This window comes from Salarias fasciatus, chromosome 8 (assembly GCF_902148845.1).
Source record: "Salarias fasciatus chromosome 8, fSalaFa1.1, whole genome shotgun sequence".
Classification (NCBI taxonomy): domain Eukaryota; kingdom Metazoa; phylum Chordata; class Actinopteri; order Blenniiformes; family Blenniidae; genus Salarias; species Salarias fasciatus.
This window is the reverse complement of record NC_043752.1, coordinates 8,765,027-8,779,646: the sequence shown is the minus strand read 5'-3', so window position 1 is coordinate 8,779,646 and position 14,620 is coordinate 8,765,027. Positions and strand designations below refer to the sequence as shown.

General features: G+C 44.5%; 1 protein-coding gene across 1 annotated transcript in view; it reads right to left on the bottom strand.

Moving 5' to 3' along the window:
- Positions 1 to 1,033: 1,033 nt before the first annotated feature.
- antxr1c (ANTXR cell adhesion molecule 1c) overlaps positions 1,034 to 14,620 on the bottom strand; it is a 28,129-nt gene continuing 14,542 nt past the window's right edge. Inside the window, exons 9-18 of the mRNA XM_030097700.1 lie at positions 14,120 to 14,180; positions 12,436 to 12,534; positions 12,114 to 12,183; positions 8,701 to 8,779; positions 7,278 to 7,373; positions 7,104 to 7,142; positions 6,856 to 6,954; positions 6,599 to 6,766; positions 6,008 to 6,088; positions 1,034 to 2,443 (exon numbers count right to left, since the gene is read on the bottom strand). Of these exons, the coding sequence (XP_029953560.1) occupies positions 2,180 to 2,443; positions 6,008 to 6,088; positions 6,599 to 6,766; positions 6,856 to 6,954; positions 7,104 to 7,142; positions 7,278 to 7,373; positions 8,701 to 8,779; positions 12,114 to 12,183; positions 12,436 to 12,534; positions 14,120 to 14,180 (1,056 nt within the window). The 3' untranslated portion in view covers positions 1,034 to 2,179. The remainder of the gene's footprint in view (positions 2,444 to 6,007; positions 6,089 to 6,598; positions 6,767 to 6,855; positions 6,955 to 7,103; positions 7,143 to 7,277; positions 7,374 to 8,700; positions 8,780 to 12,113; positions 12,184 to 12,435; positions 12,535 to 14,119; positions 14,181 to 14,620) is intronic.

The following is a 14,620-nucleotide window of genomic DNA, read 5'->3' as shown; positions in this document are numbered from 1 at the left end:
AATGCAAAGAGAAACAAACCCCTGTCAGAGGGGGAAAAAAAAGAATCCTGCAGAGACACGTGATGTTTGACTTGGATCAGAAACTGTGAGGGTGACAGGAAAGAAAAACCAAATGTGTTTAAAAAAATTTGATTTGTTTCCTGGAAATATTTTTTTTTTCTGTCAACTGAGTGAAAACTTGAATATGTGTAGTTGACTGGTCTAAAATGATTCAGCACACGTTTTAAACATTGTCCCACAAAATGTATGAAGGAAATAATCACAATCTCGAAAAACTGGATACATTTTAACATTTTGCTGAAGTACAAGGCGCCGTGTTTTACCAGAGGTTAGCCTTGAACCAGCTCAGGGGAAGTAGGGCACATCATATCCCACTTGCTTCCCGAGGCACTTAAAACTATGGTGAAGGTTATTTTGTGCGATCTTTGTTGTGATAAGCTGCACGATCATCTCCAGTTCGGTGGGTGATAATGAGCTCATGTGATAAGACAACGGTACAGGACACAACTGAAGGACGTACACTGCAGTGAGACAAATTAAAAAAAAAAAAAAAACATCAAAGAAGATAGAAAATTTCATAAAAAAGGAATTCCAGCAGTTTCAGCCTCTTCTCTATTTCTGGAAAAAGTATTTATACTGGCTTTTTGGATGGAAAATGTCTAGCATTTTCCACTTATTTATTTTTTTCGTCACAATTTCTCAATAGCTCCTTGCAAGGATTTAATGATAACACGCAGCGTAAAATGCTCCTGATTGTCTTTTCAAAGGATCTGACTGGAAACACTAGGAAGCCTTACAAAACTTTGAGCTGGCTAGCGGTTTGTGTTGCTAAATTCTGCACAGTGTCCGTCTCGGCGGTTGGACACCTTGTCGATATTCAAGTACTCTCCTCTGTTTCACTCTGGGAGTAAAATAAATTAGATGCTCTTTGAACTGCCCTGCAGTTGCAATGTGACCGGCAGTGATATAACTGAAGACTTAAAATATACGTTATAGCATCAAACTACAGTATCAGTATTGTGTATTTAAAAAAAAAAAAAAAAAAAAAGTGAGGAGAGACCTGAGCCTGATTTTTGGTTGCTCAATTTCATAAGTTCTGACATCCAAATGTGAACAAAAACAAATGCAAACTGTGGTTTTCCAGCAGTCTATGTGCACAGATATCAGAAAAAAAAGACAAACACAAAACAACAACAACAACAACAACAACAAAAAAAAAACATATTGCTGTAGTCTAAATTCAGCTACATGAAAAGGTGGTTAAGGAAAAAAAACCCAAAGCCTCAAAGATATCAACGTACATTTAAAACACATCTCAAACAAACACATTTCCCATGAAACATCTGTACACTTCCCTGTTTTTGAATGGTACAAAAACTGGACCACAAACCACAACACTGTTTATTTCTCTCTTATCTGGTTTGGAATTTGTTGCACATTTTCAAAGATTAGACTTTAGAGTCAACCAAACCTGGTTTATCTTACGTGACCAATCGACACTTTGAAATTCAGTTTTCAAAATAAAAGCAATGGAGAAAACCCACAACGCCTTCTGCCTAAAGTTCCGATTTTCACATCCTACCTGCTTGTCACCCTTATCCTCACTAACCAAGGCCTTACTCAGTAGTTGATGAAGACAACAATGTCATTTCATCCATTGCGGTTCTTTCCTGTCGCTACGTGCTTTGCTGTCCAGCAACAATTCCCCACAAACGTCGACATCGAGAAAAATCGTTTCCCCAAAATCGCCTCGTCCAGGCCGCAAGAGACAGAGTGTCGAGTCAAACTGCAAGTCGGAGCCCTCACAGTGCGGCTCAACGAACAACCGCCGACCCCGCGGAGAAGAACTCATCCCGATGTTTCCACCTTTTGACTTTTTGGGCGCAAAATTGAGCGACGGCGCAGAGGAGGGGAAAATTTGAGTGGCGTTTAGACGTTTTTTTCTCTCAGCGTCCTGAGTAACAAAAAAACGAGCTTACAGTTTCAATCAACACTCTGTTTCATCATAATGCTCATCTTTGGCTTATAGCAGGAGTACCGTTGGCAGCGAGGAGACCGCGGCCTTCCGACTGGAAGAGCTGGTCAACATGGCGGCAATATCAATGTGATATCAAAGCGGGCGCAGTGAGAGGGAGGGGCTTTCTTTTTTTTCTTTTTGTTCTCGCTCTGTCTGTGGGCTTCAGGGACGTAGGGTGGGTGGAGGACGCGACGGAGGCGGACAGGGCAGCCCCGGGGGCGTGCGGGACGGCGGCGGTCCCGGGGGGACCTGGCCGGACGGCGGGGATCTGGCGGGGGGGGTGCTGGAGGCGGGAGGCGGCGAAGGGGTCCGAGCGGCGGGGCAGTAGTCCGGCGGAGGAGGCGACGGCGTGTGGATGGGGGTGCGAGGCGGAGCCTTGGCCGCTGCCGACTCTTCTTTCACTCGGGTGAAGTTAATGCATCGACCCTGCAGGCAGAGAAAGACGGATCAACAACAAGTTCAACAAGTTCCGCAGGGATGCGATCATGAAGCGAGCGCGGATGAAGTTAAGTGTCCAATCTGATGCACATCTGGGCTCAGAAGGTCACCGAGCGCACGTCATGGTAAGAAGTCATCCTGTCTGTGTGTGGTCAGCTGGTGTTCCAGATTACCCTTCAATCCCAGCCTTTTACGTCCTCAAAGTTTCCCACGTGGAGGAAAAAGCCTGGGGTTCGGGGCCGAGGTTAGAACCGAGGTGGAACATTTTAACGGGTCAGACTGTAAAATAAATGGATTTATTCCTGCTCCGTTTTTTTTTTTTTTTTTTTTTCTCTCCGGAGCAGCTTGTTAAATTTTACACTGACCACAAGTTCACAAAGGCCCCCGTTTCCATGGAGACCCATAACCGGCGGCGTAGCTGGATGTGGTCGGCAGCCCGAGAGCGGTGAAGTGACGCTAATCTGCTAATAAGCAGTGTCAGTGATCGGAGCCGCAGGTTTTGCATAGTGGAAAGTGATGCTGTGAGGAATGGAAGACCTTCAGCACGGCGTCTTGTCATGTCGCATTAACGTCGGGCATGGATTCAGGTAGAGGGCAGAGAAAGAACGGTAAAATAAATAAGATCGGAACTTTTGCTTTCTGTCTCGTGTCATTCGACATCTTCTCCAGCACCCCTGCTGAGCTTCGGTCTCTCTGCAGGTCAGAATAAATCCGCCTGTGGAATGAGAAATTAGGCGGCAGGAGAGTAATGTAAATACACAGAACTGACCTGTGCAGACCGAGCATCAGCGTCACACTGAGGCAACATTTGGCAGAAAATCAACAATAACAGAAGATTCCAGCAGCAAACCAGCAGTTTCTGGTCTGTCGCCACTTATCCAAACTGGTATTCCCAGATGACAGTCAAAACGGGAAAACCGTCAAAATTCTTCAGAACACTGTTCCTGCCTAGATGTGTCGAAATAGTGATTCACTTCTTTTTCTTTTCCTTTCATTTTAATTTTCTCAGCTCTAGAAGATTTCTCAGTAACTCATAAATACCTGTGTTTCAGTCGAGAAAGGAAAAAAAGGGTCTCAATATTTTGTTCCTCGCACAACAAAGCCAGATGAAGGGCAGAAATAAACCTGCTGGTTCCTATGCTAAGCTAACATCTGTAATGCGCTCTGCAGCACGTTCACAGTTAGCTGTGAGATGATTAGCTTAGCATTTGCTGAAAGACGTGAACTTCCCTTTCAACTCAGAATCAACTGAGCTGAGAAATGCTGACTTGCTTGGGGATTTTGAGATATTTTTTCTTCATGTAGGCTTCATCCCTGTGTTAGCGCCCACCTGTGGGTTGAACTTCTGGACATTTTCCTGGAGCAAGAATAGCCACTCTTGCTTGTTCTTTCTCCCCTGACCTCCTCCACTGTCTACAGTCTCACCAAGGTCATAAAACTGTCTCAGCCTTTAGCTAAATTTGTTTTTTAGAGAGAGAGAGAGGCACGGCAGGACGGAGACGGGCCTGGCAGTCGTCTGCCACGAGGTATTACCTCATGTTCGGCTAACTGCCTCCCAGGAGAGGTTCGGTGTTCATGTGAATGAGAGAGACGTGCGCTCTGACGCCGGCTCATAAGGGCTCAGTCCTCGCTCAGATTCAGATAACTAAGCTATAACTATAGGTTGTGTGTGTGCGTGTCAGTAATTACAGACGGCAACACTGGAAAAGGCTAAAATTCTAGCAGAAGACACTGAATGTCTTCAGTCAGGGTGAATTTGCAGATTTCTGGTCTTGACTCAGAGTTGTGACTTTGAACTCAATCACCCACATTCCACACTTTTGTTGTTGGGGACAATTTGGCCAAATAAACAAACAAACAAACAAAAAAAGAACAGGCAGTAAACAAACTTTAACTTTAGAGAACAGCTAAGCTGTTCCAACTGTTTCTAACCGTCTGACTTGGACAGAGACTGAAGCTGAACCTTATTAGCTGGTTTTCTTCAAAAGTATTACAGTTGGAAAGAAGTGAAAGCGCTGTGGAATGGGTACACTGTTCCACCCATGTGTGCTCTGCAGGGCTTTTGTCAGGAGTGACACTGAGCTGTTTCGATCAATGTGGAGAGAATTTCGACCGAGCCAATTCGAAAAGTCAGATTTCTTTCGAGTTTGAACGTCTGCCAGCGTTGGAGTGTGACACTTCGCTCTAAAAGATGTGTTTAGGCTGGAACGGTGGATCCACAGTCAGGATTTTGACTTTGCATAGTTTTTCAGGTTTGCCCCAAAATCCAAAATGAAGTCCTTCCCTCTGGTTTCCACTGGATTTGTTTTTCTTTCGGCTGACAGATACCTGGACGGCTTGCTGGCCTGCGACATTCCTGCCGCTTTGTTACAAACCGCAAAATGCCTCAAGGAGGCGACATCCTTTAACCGAGACAGCCTTTTCTTTTTTTGGAGAGAGAGAGAGAGAGAGAGAGAGAGAAAAAAATAAGCATTGCGTCATGTGGAACTGACGCAGGCAGCCGTAACCAACAGCTTTTCTGTGGGGAAAGAGAAATGAGTTGGTGGAGGAGATCAAATCCTCCAATTTCTTTTCAAATTCTGATGCCAGTTCACTCTGGTTAGAATATGATCTAAACTTAAGGGCGACGTGTTTCATGTGTCTCAAAGAAAGCTCAAGGATATATAAATTCTTCGCTGAATCTGCACGTGATGCCAAGAAAACCCTCTCAAGTTTCTGTTAATAAGGCTGTATTTTATATAGCGTTGGGTCGAGTCCCGATCAGCGGGAGTCAGCTCAGCAGACCTTAGAGAAACGGATGAGTGCTAAGATTACTCATTTTTCTAAAATGCTCATCAAGCAGCTGATATTTGTTGTGCATCATGTATATCTGAATCACAGAGTGCAGATCGGGACTGGATATGCTGCAGCGCAGATTAAAGCATTAAAACTGTCTTCGTGGAACGTGTTGGACGGATTTAAAACATCCCCGAGAGAGCTTTCTGCACTCGGTGACCTTCCACCGTCTTCCCACATTTCACCCTAAACTCTTATCTGAGCCTTAGATAGAAAGAGTCCAGTCAGTAGAAGACTGAACCATGTGACCGATTGGAAAAAAACGAGAACTCTTCATCACCTCGGACATGCGAACGCATCGAAAACACGCCTGTTGCTGAGGACGTGAGCCGTGGCTCTGCTTCTCATCCCGTTTATAGAGTCTAATGTGAAGCAGGTGTCTGATCCAGGCTGGAATGGCTCATTTATGCTCTACAAATGCACAAATCCTCAATCCAACAAAACCGAGAATGTGCCTTTGTGCTTTTCTGTGGGGAATAAAGACCAGTTGTTTCAACAAAATAATAAATAATCTTTCTTTTAATCCAGGTTCTGGATCCAAATCTCATGAATCTCAAGAAACATGGTATGAGGAGATCTGGGGGAAAAAAAAAAAGAGTGGAAAGTGAAGCAGCTGTGGGTCAGACCGAGTATGAAACACTGCAGGAGGATTGGAAGTGGAGTAGGGGGGGAGGGGAAGGTATGTGGTGAAATGGAACACTGCTGAGAGAGACTTACATGATCCCCGGGCTGGGGTCTCATCAGGGAAACCTGGTCGTACCCGCGCCGGAACAGAGCCCAGATCGCATCCAGCTTACCCTGAACGGGACACGGAGGGAGAGGTTCAACAGCTGGACAACAAAGTCTTCTGCACCGCAGCCCATGATTTAATAAAAAAAAACTCTTGATTCAGGTTTTTCTGCATCAGCAAACGTCGGGTCTTTCTGTGGTTCTCGATCAGGGCCAAGAGTCTGCAGGTTTTAATGCCAAACAAACACTGCAGCAGCTGATTCTCCTGATTACTTCCTTCCTCTCTGGTTGAGTCACTGATTCATCATGAAGACTGACGCCGGCAGTCTCGTCATTTTCACTGGAAACATGAAGATTTTAACCTTTCCTCTTGATCACCTCAGCTGTAACTTTTGGAATAATTTGTTGCTGCTTATTGACCTTTTAAAAATGAGCCTAGGATCTTTTTTTTTTTAGTGCTAAATGAATGAAAACATTTGAGGAATCTGTTGGGAAAATAACACGTGGTTCTGGTGATCTTTCTGACATGACAGTACTTCACTGTCTGCGGATTCGGAGTGGAACTACGGCGGTGTTTACCCGGATGGGCGTGTACCACTTCCGGCTCTGAGGCGGCTTCTTGCTCTGAGACTTCTTGGGTTTGGGCTCGTACGGTTCGTACTCCTGCTCAGGCATTTTCACCACCGCGTTCTTGGGCTTCTCCAGCTTGGCCCCCTCCTCGGTCGAGCCCTTCCCTCCCCAACGCACCTACGGACAGGGAAATCACCCGCAGGGTCTGTAATCTCAGAGTCTGATCCAGGTCCACAGCTGGAGTTATGCTCGAGCCATCCTGTCACCTCCATCCTCTTGATCCCTCCGATTCCTCGTCCTCCATAATACGAGGCGTCCACTGTGGGCCACTTCTTTTTGGGCAGGCCATCTTCGTCATCCGATTCCTGAAATATGAATGATTTCCATGTGATTAGATTTTTTTTTTAAAGTGAAGTTTTCCATTTTCGCATATTTCAGTGAATGCCTCATAAAGGGGGAACCGTGTTTTTATTGGTATTACGTGATGTGTGGATGTTTGTGTGGTTTGACTCACGGGCTCCGGAGGAGGTGGAGGAGGAGGCTCTTTGATCACCTTCAGATGAAAGAAAACGATTTATTTTCATCACGACAATTACTCACCACTGTTTACCTTCCCTCAAAAAGTTGTCACGGGTTACAGAAGTGTCATTTTAGCCTCTCGCTAGTGAATCCCTTTGGGTTTTCTTACCACGGTGCAGCAGAGAGGCCAGAACCACCACATCAAGAGCACGGCCAGCAGGAGGAACAACACCAGCAGGGTGATGAGGAGGATGGTGCCGTCAAACTGCACAGGAAAGTTCCGGAAATCACTTTTTTAGTAGGTCGACAACAGTAACAATGAGGGGTTTTAGAGTCTTTTTTTTTTTACCACCGTTTACTCCACCATCATCTGCATAAGGACACATTTCTCGCATGCACCGGATACAATCACAGCTGCAGTGTTGTGACGGCTCAGAGGATCTTGTCCCTCTGTCGTTTCTGTTGCTCTGATATTCATGCCTTCCTCTCTGTGACAGTGGATATTGTAAAATCGTGCAATCCGTGAGTAAATCCGTATGGTAACATCGCTCTGAGAGAGGCGGGCGTCCGCCAGACAAACGTGGTTCCCATTACAGACCACAGCTGAGGAGCACATGTGCCGAAGACTTTCCTCTATATCTGTCCTGTGGTAGAGATGTGAGGGGGGGGGGGGGTTAATATGGAGCCAGCAGTGGGGCCTCATCATGGGAAAAAGTAATTACTTCTCAGAAATCAAGGCGTTTTAAAGCCTTCCTACAGTGATAACTTTATGAAGTGATAAGTCATGATCGTGTGCAGAACTTCAAAAACTGGAGCCTTTAAAGAGGCAGTTTGTAGCGGGAAGGCCGGGGGATTGTGGGATTGCCCGGGGATTGCGCTGAGCTTGCCCATCTCCAGTTGGCGCCCCCCGTTGTGCCTGGTGTGGCTTCAGCCTATAAGGTTGAGCTTCGGCATCTCAGTGCAGTGGTAAGTCGAACTGAGGCCACAACAAAGCTGCTTGAGTTCACAGTGTCCTCCTTAACGGCATCAAAGAGCATCTTTCTTATTGGTCAGAGGAGAATCTGCTCCATATGTTCCAACATACGCCTTTTATTTTGTAAAATTCCTATAAATGATCTCAAATTTTTTGCTCTTCAAGGGCATGTGGCTCAACCCCGGATTGAAAACGACAGATATACATGTTTATTCCTCCAGAGAACCTTTGCACGTTGGTCCATCTGTCCAGATTGTTACAGGAAGCTTCTCTTTCATGTTCTCAAGCAAACGGACTGTATAAGCAACGTCTTGGTCATGAACCCGCTTCTTTAACCTCTCCTGTTGCCTTTTCTGGGTGGAGTCATTGCTGCTCTCAACCCCTGCAGCCTGACTCTCTCAGAAAACGGGGGGAAAATAACAAAACTGAGAAGAGGCAGATGAACGAGATAAAGAGGAAAGGGAACTGACTGCAGAGAGTGAAACGGTAGACTTTTAGGAAGAGAAATTTTGATGAGGACCGAAGACGAGGACGGACGATGAAGCCATAAGTCTTTTAAAAAGAAATGGTGTGACTTGTGCAGACCGAGGGTGTCCATATATATGAATCTTTCACTTACACACTCAGTGGTGGTGATGTGAACGTTGCTGCTGATGAAGGACAAGCCGTCGTTCATGCTCACTTGGAGGTAAATCACTCTGGAGGAAAACGACACACACACACACACACACAAAGAGAGAGAAAAAAAAGAACAAGTGAGTATCTCATCATTCTGGTGCAACAACAAGATCTGGATGGGTTTATTTAGTCTGAAGCATTTCCTCCTCCTGCCCGGTTTGTTTGAGCAGGATGATCTCATTTGAACTTGAGTTCACACCGAGTCAACGTCACCCGGCTCAAAGCTGCAGACGCCGAGGTGGTTTGTTAGAAGTGAAAATTGTAATTTGAAGCAGCCGCAAAACTCAAAGGGGAACGAGCCGAAGGCTTTTAAAGCTCACACCAACATGGAGTCATGCTCCTGCTTTTGGTGTTTCTTTCTAAGCTTCAAAAAGTGGAATTAGGATATTTATTTTTATCATTTGAAGGGTTTAAAAACCTCCAACCCAGAAAGAAACGTTGCTGAAATGTTCGTCCGGTTGACAAGCTGCTTGCTAAGTTCTGTTTGCAGTCCTTTCTTTTGCAACCAGGACATCGAAACCTAAATGAACCCGCTATAAAAGTTATAAAAACCAACAATCTGCAGGTGTGACGATGGCATCTGGACAGCAGGGAGGTCAGAGTAGGACAGATGTGCCTGAAGGCGTGGAAGTGGAAACAACTCGGTTCGCCAGTTCTGGTTGTGTTCTAAATGGTTTCGGACAGGTTGTGTATTTTTCCAAGAAATGAAATCGTACTAATTGCATGAACAGGAATGACAACAATCTCCAATCCTTGTGCTTTTTCAACATAACCCGCTGCTGCCTGGAGGAAAATAAGTTTTTTTTTTTTTCCCCCTAATCACAGTCAGAGCACAGACAAGTAAACTGAACTGCATCAAACTCCTCCGGGGATGTTGCTGCTTTCTAAGATTTTCTCGGGACGGATACAGTCTGACTCCTTGGAACCGTCCGAGCGGTTAAAAACAATTCCGAGAATTCCAAGTGACCTTCGGCGACCCGCTGTGAAGCCCGTCGCACTTCAGTCCCTAAAACCTGCGGATGAAAGGTCTGCTCGGAGGTTAACGAGGTCTGGCGGGGGGAAAACGGTGCGTTTGACCGATAAACCTGTCTTTTACTGAGCCAGACAGACAGCGGCGGGTCAGTGGGTGAAGCTCCCGATCGATGGCACGCTCGCTGTCCTAATGACAAACATCTGGGGCACCGAAAGGAATGAAAACGTAAGACAGACTTCGCTGGAGCTGTGTGTATCTGCACGCCAAAGTTTCCCCCAAACTATTTTTGTAACCCGACCAGCAGACTGCATCATATATTTTGAGTTTTTCTTGCTTCTAATAGTTTCAGTCATTTGTTTTCAAGCTACATGGGCCTAAAAACAAGTCTATAGTTTTCCACTGAAACTACAAACACGTTTAAACGGTCTGTAATAACATGAGTGGGAATGAAATGACCCAAATTTTTGCTTTATGGTTTATGTTTCATGTTATTGCAGGCAGCAAAATACCATCGACGAGTGATTCCTGATTCCCCTGATTGATGAAATTAAAAAGAAAAACTGCTGACTGGAAAATAAGTGAGTATAGTGTATACTCTGGACCAGACCGCTGCTTCAGGGTTAATAATACGAAAGGCTACTTGCTACAAACGTCTCAACAAATCAGCACTTCAGGTCATGATGTGCTTCTATCGGTTCCTCCTGAGTTAGGAACAAATACGGTGTAGAAGTTTACATATAGAGCAGTTTTTAAATGTCAAGCAATCAAGAAAGGTTGATAAAAATATGCTGTTGTGCGTCACTCTCGTTGTTTCCCCGGAAGACTGAAGTTTTCAGCATGTTTTTAAAGCAGACAGGGATTTGAACAAAGGCAGAAAGTGTACTTTTCTGGAATGCACCGGATCACCAAGGGAGTATTTGAGACATGAGACTGTAGGAAAAAAAAGATTTGTGTGAACAATCGATGGAAGTCTATGACAAGGAGGCGAGATCCACGGTGCCCAGCGTCGATGGTTTTGATTAAAAGAAATCCTCCAAAAGAGGTCAAAATGGCAGAGGGGTGAGAAAAAAATCGGAGGAAACTGGACTGGTGGGAATTCGAGGGTGTGAAAGATATTAAAAGTAGTTGAGGTAATGTAGGGCACTGTGGCAGACAGCTGTTATTCCAGGAAATAGCACAGACAGGCAGACAGTACGCACACGCACAGACAATGCAACACAACAGAAAAGAGCCCAAAGTTCAACATCATGAAGATCGGGCTTCAGCTTTGACTGGAGGAAAGTCACAACTCTGAAATTAAGCAACCGCAGCGAGACGCGTCCTTCATTACACTGAGTTTCAGCGGAGTGTAAAACCTCCGCCGGAGGGTTTTCCACCCTGCCGAGAACCGGGCCGCGCACAAACACACATGGCCACACACTTGAAAGGAGCGGGGAGCTGCTGCGTGGCTTTGATCAGCCGGGACCGGAGAAGAGGAAGAAGAAGAAGAAGAAAGAAGGAGTTCATGTCTGAGAAAGACAAAGAAAAGGCACGTATGGAGAGAAAAAAAAAAAGGACCGTATCTGCCGGTGAAACTCTGCCACGGTGGCGCTTATATAAGGAGAAGATAAACGCAGGATTTGCTGAGTCAGGATGTTGAAAGTTTGGGAATAAAAAGGATGGAAAGAACTGAAAATAGACGGACGGCGTCCCGTTCACCATCGACTGAAGTCAAGCCGTCAATCAAGCTTGTTTTAATATTTACTCTCTGCTGTTAAAATCAAATCATCTTCCTGTTCCGCACCATCGCCAGTGTCAAGTTTGCCTGCAAAATGGATTTACAAGCGATATGGGAGAGTGAAAAGGAGGCATCTTTGTCAAAAAGAGGCGAACAGGAGGCATGCGAGCGCTTTCACAGAGCTTCTCTTCCCAGAAAGACTTTGGTCTGAGAGGGTTGTGGATTGTTGATGCTGGAACGTGTGTCCTTAACCTTAAACTCGCGAGATGTAGCTAGTATTCCCAGGCTACGGGTGACGTCAAGGGTGATCAGAATCAATCTGGAGTTCGATCTGCTCAGCCAGGCTTGCAAAGCCAGTTTAGTGAATTATGTGGACTTTGTTTCTGTGTGACTCAGTAAAGAGTCCGCTGTTGTTTTACTGCTCCGCTCTGAGTTCATGACAGAAGTAGGACAAATGTATGGAGGATTTACCGCTGGCCAGACCGCAGAGCCTCTTATATTTTGCTAAGCTATATACTGGGAAGCAGAGAGAAGGAATGCGGCCTGGGATAAGGATCATAAAGACAGCTAATGTGTGGCAGCCTCCTCACGGTCTGTGCACGTCCACACAAAGAAGACAACGAACGAGATCTAAGACGAGAGCGGGAACGAACTCTTCACTTACTTCCCCACTTCATCGATCACAGGAGCCGGACACAGCAGGAATGTGTCCTCCACACCGGCCGGCTTTTCATCTGGAAATAGGAGAAAACGTTCTGATATGTGTGTGTTCCACTGTTTCTTATCTTTTCCAGAAATCCAGTCAGAGATTTGTTCAATTTAGAGACATTTGTGTGGAGAAATGAAGAAATATGGGTGATATGGGTGATTTTAAACAGACTTTATTACACATAAATGGCATGTAAAGGATTTTTTTTTCCTCTTTATTGTTCTGATATCTTGAAAAATCTCTTCACTCTGTGAGAAAGCCCCGGTCGAGAACTTACTGACTGTCACGGTGTCGTTGATTTTGAAGCTGCACAGCACCTGGTCGATGTTCCTCGCGTGGAGGAAGCCGTTCCCTCTCACCACCACTTGAAAAGACTCTGGAACAACACACACAGGCATTTTTCTCTTTTTGAGGGGCTCAGCTGGCAGCTCCTGCCAACCAAAACCACATCTGATACTCTATTACTTTACTGTACATGAGGCTCATTTTCCTGTTTAACATGGCGCGGTTACATCTCACTCCCAGCACGGTTACTGGATTATTGAAGACTATTTTTAGCTTATTTGTCCGTGTTGTAATAATACAATTTGAACGTTGTCATCAAGATAAAACTGCACAGGCAAAAGTTTCTTGACGGATCAGTGCGGTGAATTTAACTACACAAAATATCATCAAAAATCTAATAAGTGAAACCTATAGAAAAAAATTTAACCAGTTATCATAATGAAATGTTTCTATTTTCAGTTAAAAATATTGAAAACCAGTTTAAGCTTCTTTTTCTTTGATTCCTTCTTCACTGAAAACACCTTGATTGACTTATCCTGCTGAAACAAACCGATGAAATCTTGTAATTTGACACCTGCATCACACACACAGGCACATAACCTGAAGTCTGAGCGTTCTGCTGCGACTCGCCTCATCCTGTGAAGCTTTGATTAAGCAACTGTGACGTGAATAATAGGAAAACACAAGGTCGATGCCCTCCAACACTTCTGATTGTTACTGAGGAAAATGTGACGACCTTGCGGGACTAAAGAGTCGCGTCCTCAGAGCAGGCCAGTGAAAACTACTCAGTGTCAAACGGAATAACTTCCCTCTTGGAGGGTGAAAATAATTCACTGCTTGGTCAAAGACAGAAGCAGATGTGGAAAACAGGCGAGAGTCGTCCTGCTTTTGGAAATCAGCCTCTGCTTTTATCTGTTGCTTAATTTTCTTTAAACTTAGACCCATTACCGACTTATCGAATAATTAAGCTAAAAAAATGTCCTGGAAATAACAGCAGACACAGACTTTTTCAATAAGATTTGGGTTCTTGACTCTTGAAATTATATTTTTCATTCTTGCATTCGGCCCTGGATTTATAAGACCAGATCTGGACTTTAAAACTCACCCTGACTTTAAAATCTTACTCTGAAAGTTGACTATTTATTTTAGAATTGATGAGGATTCATTAAAGAAGATCTGCATTCTTTAAAATATGGACTTAGATCCTTACAAATCTGAAATCCAGATGAGTGTATCATTTACATAAAACCACAACATCATCAGTAAATGTTATCATATAATCTGCTTGCCATTCTTTATATCACAGTTCTATATTGTTAAGAAGATGGTTTTAACGTAGTCAGACACGTCTCAGTGACAGATAAATACTGTGAAAGCATTAGAACAGTGACACACTTTAAACAAATCCATTTTTCAAAAGTTCATGTAAAAACATTAAACCTGGTCCACCAATCTGCCACCCTGTCGTTGCCTTTTAATGAGAATTCGGTATAATTTTCCTATTTCAGCCCCACATGCCACCAGATTTCCTGCACTTGACCTGGATACACACATATGGTTGTTTCACGAGTCTAGGTTTGTTGATGAAATTAACATATTGAGTGTCTTTCCTGTCCACAAGTTAATTTCGATCATTGTGCGCCTTATTATGAGTGTGTGTCTGTGTAGCGTCCCACCTCCTGCACACACACTGGAGGGCTCGGCCGCCAAAATTTCTATGCAGGATTTCTTGATGATCTGGAAGAGAGACGATACCATTAGGATGGGAGACAGGAGCTCAATAAGAGTGTTGAATCAAAAGAAGGAATCTCATTTCATCCCTAATAATGTTGAAAGAACATGACAGTTTTGGTTTTTTGGACGACCAAATCACATAGATGTTAATATCATCAACATAAGTGTTCATCTTCATCTGTAATTCTGTCACTGTCGTAATATCACCAGTATGACTGCATGTTTTATGTCCACCGGATATCATGCAGTGGTGTTTGCCAGAGGAAGCTGTGGAACGAGAGGCTTGTCCTGCATGAGCCGCGCCATGAATGTGTGTTTCATTAAGTCTGCACGCACAAAGAGTTACAGTTCTGTTCACAGCAGGTCCAAAATAGTCAGCAGAGACTGCCGAGCTGAAACTTTCACAGTTTGAAAGCAGTGCGAACAGTGTGAGTGACTGGACT